This window comes from Dipodomys merriami, unplaced genomic scaffold (assembly GCF_024711535.1).
Source record: "Dipodomys merriami isolate MVZ:Mamm:240054 unplaced genomic scaffold, mDipMer1.0.p SCAF_1277, whole genome shotgun sequence".
In the NCBI taxonomy this organism is placed as follows: Eukaryota; Metazoa; Chordata; class Mammalia; order Rodentia; family Heteromyidae; genus Dipodomys; species Dipodomys merriami.
This window is the reverse complement of record NW_027202579.1, coordinates 187,850-198,814: the sequence shown is the minus strand read 5'-3', so window position 1 is coordinate 198,814 and position 10,965 is coordinate 187,850. Positions and strand designations below refer to the sequence as shown.

Below are 10,965 nucleotides of genomic sequence, written 5' to 3'. Positions count from 1 at the left end.
TTTTGTCATCCATTTTTAGCAGATATTCATTGTACCAAGGTTTTCAACCATGTAGTTTAGCCCATACGTGTATTTTATTTTGATCAGAATAATTCCCCTCTATTGCTCTTTCCTCATCTATTCACCCCGTTATTGTTTAACACTGAGGGTTTTTTAATGCCATCTTCATGCATAAGCACTATGTCTGCCTCTCTCTCTCTCTCTCTCTCTCTCTCTCTCTCTCTCTCTCTCTCTCTCTCTATATATATATATATATATATATATATATATAAATTTTGAAGCCTAGCAGTAAGTGTTTGGGAGTTAGTAAATGCCCAGTTACTGGAATCTTTCAGTGAAAAAGAAAATTTTTAAGTGAAAGAGATTATTTTTCGTGTTATTTGCCTTTTTTTTTTTAACTTAGTACCAAGGCTGACCAGTACCATTTAGAAGAATGGAAGGTGATGCATCTGTCGACATGTTTTCAAAAGTCCTGGAAAACCAGTTGCTTCAAACTACCAAACTGGTAGAAGATCATTTGGATTCTGAAATTAAGAAACTGGATCAGATGGATGAAGATGAATTGGAGCACCTCAAAGAAAAGAGACTGGCGGCACTAAGGAAAGCTCAACAGCAGAAACAAGTAACCTCTCTGCCCTGCTTTCTGAAATTGCTATAACAGTATGCTCCTAACAACTTATATCTGTGTGTGCTGTAATGATTACATTTCACTCCTCACTTTTAGAATTTTGTGATTTTAAGTATTCCTGTTAGAAATTTGTTCAAGAAAATTCATTAGGAGAAACAGACAAGTTGTGAGACTTGAGTGGCTGATGTGAAAAAGACTAAAAAATATTTTTCTCTCTAAACTTTATCCAAGCTGAATCCATAGATAAAAGTTGTGGATCTATGTTGCAGTTCAGTGTTAGAGCCTTTTTTTCCCCTTTTTTTGGGGGGAGGGGGGGTCTGGTCGTGGGGCCTGAACTCTGGGCCTGGGCGCTGTCCCTCAGCTCTTCAGCTCAAGGCTAGCGCTCTACCACTTGAGCCACAGCACCACTTCCAGCTTTTTTCTTTTTTTTGCTTATGTGGTGCTGAGGAATCGAACCCAGGGGCTCATGCATGCAAGGCAAGCACTCTACCACTGAGCCACCTTCCCAGCCCTCCCTTTTTAAAAAAAAAAAAAAACAAAAAAAAACAACTCAAGGCTTTGAGCTTGCCAGGCAGGCACTTTAACACTTGAGCCACCCTTTTAGACCTTTTTGCTGTTGTTATTTTTGAGATAGGAGCTCACTTTTTGCCTACACTGACTTGGACCTTAATCCTTTTTCATTCCTTTCTCCCACTGTCTCTCCCCCCCCTCCCCCCGTCCTACCCCTCTCTTCCCCAGCTCTGGTCCTGATCCTGGTCCTTGAACTCAGGGCCTGGGTTCTCTCCCTAAGCGTTTTCTTTCAAGGCTAGTTTTCTACTACTTGAGCCACAGCTCCACTTCCAGCGTTTTGTGGTTACTTAGAGATAAGAGTCTAATGGACTTTCCTGCTCAGGCTGGCTTTGAACAGTGATCCTCAGATCTCAGCCTCCTATATAGCTAGTATTCCGGGGGTGAGCAACCAGCACCTAGCTGATTCTTATATAGCTGGGATGACAAGTCATGTCATTACACACTGCCTTTTTTTCTTTTTTATTGATAGGAGGGTCTCATGAATTTTTGTCCTGACTGGCCTTGAACTACAGTCCTACTCTCCACATCCCAAGATGTGTAGGCCACCAGTACCCAACTGTCAAAAGACATTTCTAAAAGTTACATACTGCTCGTACAGATACTTTTTAAGCACATGCGTCAGGTGCTATTTTAGGCATTTCTTTGTCCCGTTTTAATTTTCACAACCACTCAATGAGGTAGTTTTCTTATTAGATCTACTTTACAAATGAGGATATTGAGGCTCAGAAAGGTCATTACAATTCAATAAGTACTTAGAAGTTTAATTGAAACTTGTATCTCTGACCTATAAGCCTAGTGCTCCTTTTTATTAAAACCACCTGCCTGAAAGGTTAGCATTTCCAGTTGAGGAGATAAGCTTCTGCCACAAGCAGGGTTCAAGAAGCTGGGAGGTCTCTCGGGCTTGGTTGTTAAGGGCAGATGGACTCAATGGGAGATCTGCATTGATTCTGGATACCATGTGAGTGAACTACTTTTTCTCTTAGGACACTTCCCTTTGTTAGTATGGAAGGTATGTATACCTGCTTCTCTGAGGTGCTCATCAGAAACAAACAGAACTCCCTAGCTTCTCAGCTACAGTAACTCCCCTGTACCCAAGACTGACTTAGCCGGTGAGGTTTTTAGTTAGTTGGTTGAGTCGTTGGATTTTTCTATGGTTGGAACTTTCTCTTTTTTAGCATGCTAGGGTTTGAACTCATGGCTCTGTACGTAGTAGATAGGTGCTCAACAGCTGAACCACACCTCAAGTACATTTTTTTCTTTCCTTTTTTTAGGTCCAAGACTGGGACTTGAACTCAGTACCTGATGCTTTTCCTCATTGTCTAATGTTCTGCCAACAAAGCTATGCCACCAACCCCCAAACTTTTTTTTTTTTTAAGGGTAGATCTAGGGGTGTGGCTGAGTGGTAGAGCACTTATCTGGGATGCGAAAAGCTCTGTGTCCTGTCTCCAACAATGCAAAAAAACAAAATTAAAAAGAAAAACTTTTCAAAAAGAAATACTAACTTACACCAAATGTTTCTAACTTTAGTAGTTAAGAACACACACACAAAAGTGCAGTTAGATGCTGAGTCTCACAAGTCTAACTACTTTGATATTCTGAGAAAACAAGTGTTTTAAATTACTGAAACAGACAATTGTCTCAGTTCAGGCTGTGGGGATATGCTCACTGCCCATGGATTAGTTAACTCTTGGACACCAGAAACGGGAAAGCTACTAAAATGAACTCATTTCTCTATAGGATATCAACTTTGTTATAAAATAATATGGTGATTGGGACATTTAAAATATAAAGTGGTGCTGAAAGATTTTTCATATACAATATTTTACTTCTCTCCAAATTAGGAATGGCTTTCTAAAGGACATGGTGAATACAGAGAAATCCCTAGTGAGAGAGACTTTTTTCAAGAAGTCAAAGAGAGTAAAAAAGTAGTTTGCCATTTCTACAGAGACTCTACATTCAGGTAACTTTGTTCTCTTAAAAACAAAATTTGGATAAAGATATACTACTGGAAACTAAAAGGAACAACTTCTCAATTTGTCTCCTGGTAATCTCATACATATTTTAAGTTCTAAACCACATGTTAAATAAGTGGGGGTTTTTTGTTGTTATTTGTGTGTATATGTGTGTCTGTCAGTAATTAATCTTTTTCACTCAAGGCTAGTTCTCTGCCACTTGAGCCACAGCAATGTTTATAGCTTTTGGTCGTTAACTGGAGATGATTTTTCACAGAATTTCCTGCCTAAGCTGTCTTTGAACCTCAATCCTTAGATCTCTGTCTAGGAGATAGTGGCAAGACTCTATTCCTCTTCCCACCTTCCACCCTTCCCATTCCTCTTCCTCTCCTCTGTCTTTCCTAAGGAGTCTAGAAGGCCAGGTTTCCTGCCTGATAGGTTCAACATTCCAAGAAAGAGCAAGCCCACTAACAAGTGTTTTGTTTTGTTTTGTTTAATTGCCCTGCAGGCATTAGTGGCTCATACCTGAAACCAGCCAGGACAGAAAAGTCCATGAAACTTCTATCTCCAATTAACCACCAAAAAGTAGAGCTATAGTTCAAGTGGAAGAGCACTAACCCTGAGCAGAGAAGTTCAGCTCAAGGACAGTGCCCAGGCCCTGAGTTTAAACTCCAGGATTAACAAAAACACACACACAAAGTTCTTTTTAAGTTTTCCTAAATGAGATGCCAGGAAACATAAGGAAAACAGTATCTTGATGTTTTGCTCTTTCCATAAATATTAAAAGTTTGACAACATCTTTATTACTTAAAAGTATTTTTTTAAATCTCACTAGGGAAAATCTGACTTTTTAGAATGCTCATTTGTCTTTGGGCAGCTCATCTTGCAGTTAACCTGGAAATTAGGTCATCTGACATAGCATAGATTGGCTGCCACCTAGTTAGACGTATACAGAAAAACTGAAATCAGGTGTTTAGTGATATTTTTGTTTGAGGTGCTAGTCCTGGGGCTTGAACTCAGGGGTGCTGTCCCTAAGCTCTTTTTTGCTTAAGGCTACTGCTCTACCACTTGAGCCACAGCTCTACTTGCATCTTATTGGAAATAGAATTGGAAATAGAATCTTAAGAACTTTTCTTTTCCACCTGGCTTCCAATTGCAGTTGTCAGATGTCGGCCTCCTGAGTAGCTAGGATTACAGGCATGAGCCTCCAGCACCAGGATAATGATGCTGATTTTTTAAAGAGAAATCTGTTGCCTTACATTTTAACTTTTTGATGTTGTTACAGGTGCAAAATACTAGACAGACATTTGGTGATACTTTCCAGGAAACATCTTGAGACCAAATTTTTGAAGCTGAATGTGGAAAAAGCACCTTTCCTTTGTGAGAGACTGCGTATCAAAGTCCTTCCCACACTAGCACTGATAAAAGACGGGAAGACACAAGATTATGTTGTTGGATTTACTGACCTAGGAAATACAGATGACTTCACCACAGAAACTTTAGAATGGAGACTTGGCTGTTCCGATATTCTTAATTACAGGTAACTTTTAGCATCAGGTTAATTTTAAATCCTATCTAGTTGATCATTTCATAGAGGATTTTCATATATTATTAACATTTATGATATTAAAACTTGTAGTTTTATCAGAAAGCAATTTTTGTTTTTTTTAATCTTGTTTTGTGTTTATTGTGTTTTGATGAGGCCTTACTGTGTAGTCCAGGCTGTTCATGAACTCAAAATCCTCTTGTCTCTGCCCTCCTAAGGGCTGGGATTAGACATGTGCCACCACACTTTAAGAAAATTGTATTTCTTAAATTATATATCAGCATGATATTGCAGCAAATTCAGATTTATAGACAACTCTGAGTCTTAGAGTTTTTGTGTTTTATTTTGTGGTATTGTGCTGGAGATTGAACCTCAGTGGCTTTGTACACACATGCTAGGCAACTGCTATATGACTGAAATGCATCCCAGCCCTGAAGCTTACTTTAAAACATTAAATTTTTAATATATATAGCCCTATCTCACATGTAGAGATTTCTGTACTTAGTATACATTATGGAAAATAGGATCCAAATGTTGCATACTAGCACAAGAGATTCTCACTTATCCTTTATGTATTTTTTTCCTCAGAAGCATTTGAGTAGATGTTAGAAATACTATATCCTTTTATTCCTGAATAAAAGGATTCCTTGTATATTTCCTAAGAATATAGACATTCTCTTACATAGCCAGAGTGCAATTATCAAAGCAAGAATTACTCAATTTACAAACCTTACTCAAATATGTGATCATCACTCAATACCCAAACGTGTCAGTTAAAAAATTTTCTATTCTGGGGCTGGGAAGGTGGCTTAGTGGTAGAGCGCTTGCCTTGCATGCCTGAGGCCCTGGGTTCGATTCCTCAGCACCACATAAGCAAAAAGAAAAATACCGGAAGTGGCACTGTGGCTCAAGTGGTAGAGAGCGCTAGCCTTGAGCTGAAGAGCTGAGGGATAGCGCCCAGGCCCAGAGTTCAGGCCCCACTACCGAACCAAAAAAAAAATTTCTATTCTGCAACAATTTGTTACCAGTACTCAATCCAATGTTTTGTGGGTTTTGAGGATGATAAGCAAGTTAGCTTATAAGGTAGTTCTTCTGTAGAATCACTATCCACAGTTCAAGTTTTGCATTGCATCCTCAAAATTAGCTTCAGATCACACATCAATGTTAATTACATTAGAGGAGTGGTGTTGGGCTCTTCCATCATACCAAGTGTGTGGTAGTTATTTCTGGTGTTAGCAGAAATAAGCTAGACAAACAAGCACGAGATTACCATTTGCCATAGTAGAAATTTTCTCATCTCCTACATTTATTTACTTTTTCATTTAGTGTTATTAATACATTTAGCCTGTGAATTGTTTTATTACTATTGTGATTTACTTTCCAGCTCAGAGTTGGTCAGTGAAAACTTCTCTTTCATATTAGCTTATGAGTCCTTATAACATGTCACCATAATTATCTAAGCCATTTTTTTTCTTGTCCTAAGAAGATGTTTTAGGATTACATTGTATTCTCCCTGTAATTGGTTCCAAGGACCCATGTTTCCATTAATAGCAAATGGTATTTCCTGTTTTGTGTGCCAGTCCTGGGGCCCCTAAGGTTTTTGTTTTTGCCAGTCCTGGGGCCTAACCTAAGGACCTGGGCACTGTCCTTGAGCTTCCTTTGCTCAAGACTCGCACTCTACCAACTTCAGCCACAGCATCACTTCCAGCTTTTTCTGTTTATATGGTACTGAGGAATTGAACCCAGGGCTTCTTGAAGGTTAGGCAAGCACTCTACCACTAAGCCACATCCCTAACCATCTAAGCTTTTTTGTTTTTTGTTTGTTTTCTCAAGGCTAGCACTCTATCACTTGAGCCATAGCTTCACTTCTGTCATTTTGGTAGTTAAATAGGGATAAAAGTCTCATGAACTTCCCTACTCAACCTGGCTGTAAACCATGATCCTCAGATCTCAGCCTCTTGAGTTGCTAGGATTACAGGTGTCAGCCACCAGATCCCAAATCCTAAGACACTTTTGAAAGAAAAATTATTTTTAATTAATATTGGTATAAAATGCTTATTCCAATCCCAGATTATAACAATTATTATATAAGTTTTGCTCAAGTCTGTAGAAATCTAAATATTAGGAAATACACCAAATCAATCATAATAAGCTACCAAAAGTAGAGCAGGATTGGCTATTATTCTTTTAGGTAAAGCTTACACAGGCTAACACCTACTATCCTAGCTATTTGGGAGGCCTGGGTTGGGAGGGTTGTGGTTCAAGGTCAACTTGGGCTAAAGTTCATGAGACCCCATATCAACCAGTAATAGCTAGGCATGGTAGCCTTTCATCTCATTCACAAGGAAAACTGAGATCACAAAGGTTGAGTTCCAGGCCAGTCTACACAAAAAATGTGAGATGTCATCTCAAATAGAAAAGGCTGGGGCTGGGAAGTTGGCTCAGTGGTAGAGCGCTTGCCTTGCATGCCTGAGGCCCTGGGTTCGATTCCTCAGCACCACATAAGCAAAAAGAAAAAAAAGCCAAAAGTGGTGCTGTGGCTCAAGTGGTGGAGCGCTAGCCTTGAGCTGAAGAGCTGAGGGACAGCGCCCAGGCCCAGAGTTCAGGCCCCACGACCGGACCCAAAAAAAAAAAAAAAAGAAAAGGCTGGATGTGGTGGTACACTCTTGTCTACCTATGGAAACAAGCATAAAGACTGCATAGTTCAGGCTGGCCCAGGCCAAAGTCAGACCCTATCTCAAACATAACCAGAACATAGCCAGATACTGGTGGCTCATGCCTGTAATCCTAACTACTCAGGAGACTGAGATCTGAGGATCACCATTCAAAGCCAGCCTGGGCAGCAAAGTCCATGAAACTATTCAGAGAAAGCCAGAAGTGGCGCTGTTGCTCTAGTGGTAGAGTGGTAGCCTTGAGCATAAAGATGCTCAAAGATAGTGTCCAGACCCTGAGTTTAAGCTCAAGGACAGGCAAAAAACAAAAACAGAACACCAAGGACAGTTGGAACTCCAATACTGCAAAAAAAAAAAAAAAGGTGGGGGGAGCCAGGGTTAATGGGTTCATCACAGGCATAACCAACAAAATCAAAGCACTCTTCTTTTTACAATCAGAAGTTGTGTTAGCACAGCCTATAAAACGTGAATCAACAATTAATGATTAAAGAGAAAATAAAACATTAACCTAAAACATTTAGGATACAAGAACAAGATGTAGACTATCAGCTCTTAGTATGATTAGAGAAATTTTCTTAAATTGTTTATATTCTGTACATTATAATGAAAAAGATTTTTGTTTGCATTCTAATATACCAGGTGTATTTAATCTAAAATGGTTTTCAATTTTGTTCTGTTTTTAGTGGAAATTTAATGGAGCCACCATTTCAGAGCCAAAAGAAATTCGGGGCAAACTTCACAAAGCTGGAAAAGAAAACTATCCAAGGAAAGAAATATGATTCAGACTCTGATGATGACTAGAGCTCAATTGCACATTGTCTGTTTATATCTGCTTACATGTAAATGTGTTTTTGTAAATTCCATTAATTTCAATACACTGATCATCAAATACTAATATTCTGGGAATTTTATACATTGAAAGTCATCTTTATTGTCTGGGAAACCATGTTTAAGTGAAGGAAACTGGAGTTTTAAATTGCTTGGGAAGGGTCTGGTTTCTCTATTTTTCACAGTTTCTACCATAATATGATTCTTACATCTTTATACCATTCACAATTGTGTTTTAATCTACTGAGTTAGAAATAGAAATTCCAACTACTCCAGGACTAATTCTTGAGCAGCATTATTTACACAGTAAGTCAGCTTACATTTAATTGTATAATACCTTGCACTTGTAAATTAATCATAAACACTTCGGTGGTGGAAAATATTTAAATAACTATTAAAGAACTGCTCACTTAATGTGAATGCTGCATGTTGATGGTGAATTACCTGCTGGCAGCAGGAAGATCTTTCAGGTTGTGAACATGCTGCTTTATTTAAAGGGTGTATTTTAAGATATGCATTAAAAAGTAATCAAGGAAGGGCTGGGAATGTGGCTTAGTGGTAGAATGCTTGCCTAGCATGCATGAAGCCCTGGGTTCAATTCCTCAATACCACATAAACAGAAAAAGCTGGAAGTGGCGCTGTGGCTCAAGTGGAAGAGTGCTAGCTTTGAGCAAAAGAAGCTCAGGGACAGTGCCCAGGCCCTAAATTTGAGACCAAGGAAGGAAGGAAGGAAGGAGTGGGGACATAGCTGATGTGATAGGGTATTTGCCAACAAGCAAAAGATCCTAAATTCAATCCCCAGTACCACCCTAAAAACAAAAGACTTGTAGGTCCATGACAGCAACAGATCAAAAGACTCATAGAACGCTGAGCAGAGAATGAGAAAGAGGCAGCTAACAGGAGTCCTAGGGTTAAAGATACCATATATGGATCTGAATTTAAGTGGATCAAACAAGTTGGGGCTGGGAATGTTGTACTTCAGTGGTAGAATTTGTGCTTAGCGCTCAAACCTTGGGTTCAATCTCTATCACATTAAAAAAAAAATACATAATACCAATAAAAGCAGACCAACTAGAACCCTTTAATTTTCAATTGATGATATTGGAAGTTGAACTCATAGCCTTGAACTTTTAGACAGGTGTTCTGCTACTTGAGCCACCCCTTACCCCACCCCAGTTCCCAGCTAGAACAAAAGATCAGAGGAAGTAATTACTGTGGCATGGAAGGAAGACTAGAGAGACTACACATGCCCATGCTGTAGGAACATTAGAGGCACAATGCTTTTTGTTTAAACAATCCAGCTGACAACTTAAGGGAGAAGGCCTTGAGAGAGCTCAGGAGCAAAGTGCTGTTATAAATTTGTGTAGGGAGCCAGGGTAAACGCCATTACAAGATGGCGCCCACTCCCTTGCAGCTTTGAGGTAACCACTCCATTTCAGGCGGTGGTTGGCGGGACGGTGGGTCCTGGGCTTTGCGCATGCGCGAGCCACGTAGAGTCCCCAGCCAATCCCGTGGCACCTGGTGACGGTGAAAGGCAGACGACCAATGATAGAAAGACCCGTGTTCCTATTCCCTATATAAGCGGCCATGTTTTGGGTGCACGTTCTCTCGCGCTCAAGCTCTCCCATCAACTAAAAGGCTCTCCAATAAAGCGTGATCTGAGAAGACTCCTGGTGTGGTGTTCGTTCTTCCTCGCTGGTCGAGAAGGCGCACGCCACAAATTTGTTCAAAATATCTAAAGGAAACTGCAGGAGTCTAACTTTAAGTAATGAAAGTATTTAGTCAAATACCATAATGATGGAAATTATTTTTTAGAGCCAAATGGAAATTTTATTAGAGGCAATTTACAATAGGAATTAGAGGCAGGAAAAATCCACAAGTGTAAGATTATCCAAAGAATAGGATAATTTTTAAATGCCCAGAAAAATAAGGATGTAACTATGTAATGGGAATGTTAGCTGTAAAGAAGAAAGAAAAAAAATTAGGACTGGAGGTGTACTTACCTAACCTAGGTTTCATTCCTCTCCACCAAGATTTAAAATAAATGCAAGAAGACTACCAAATTGTAAGAAGGTAATAGATGTGTTATTCCCCAATCTATCATAGTGAAAATGATAGAAAACTGAGAGAAAAGGAAAACCCACTTAAGGATCCACAAGTGATCTCATTGGGACTACATTTTAACTTCTCTAAAAACAGAAGCCTCAAGGCAGAGGACAACAAAGATGGAATCAAGCTACCTGTCAACCAAACATCTAGCAAAACTAGATAATTCAAACCAAAACATACAAAATAAGAAATCAAGGCAAATAGGACATTCTCAAGTGTATGTATGTAATACATATTACACATGTAATAATAAAGTTGTATAATTACATAAGTTGTATAGAAATAACATTTCTAAATTTCACTATAATTACTATAAAGCATATATATATACATATATTAAAGAAATTGAAATACTACAGTAGAGTTTGCTTTCAGCTGGCGATATAGCTGAAGTAGTAAGAGTCCTGCCTGAGAAGCATGACATCCTGAGTTCAAAATTGAAAAAACCAAGACAGGAGATACATGAAACCCACAGGCAAAATGACATTAATCCAATCAGCCTCAGACAAAAGGAGAAACCCTCTCAAAAATAAGCAAAGCAGGAAGTAGAAGTGTGGCTCAAGTGGTAGAGTACAAGCATTCAGCAGAAGAAGCCAAGGGACACTAGGAAGCTCTTGAGCTTATGCCCCAATACTGGCACAAAAATAAGTAGATTCAAAA

At 39.1% G+C, this 10,965-nt stretch overlaps 1 protein-coding gene across 1 annotated transcript; it reads left to right on the top strand.

Moving 5' to 3' along the window:
- Window positions 1-404: 404 nt before the first annotated feature.
- Window positions 405-10,518, top strand: LOC138824177 (thioredoxin domain-containing protein 9). Its single transcript, XM_070017845.1, has 4 exons — window positions 405-622; window positions 3,040-3,158; window positions 4,436-4,690; window positions 8,052-10,518. Exons 1-4 carry the CDS (start codon window positions 434-436, stop codon window positions 8,167-8,169), a joined length of 681 nt encoding a protein of 226 aa, XP_069873946.1. The 5' UTR covers window positions 405-433; the 3' UTR covers window positions 8,170-10,518.
- Window positions 10,519-10,965: the final 447 nt, after the last annotated feature.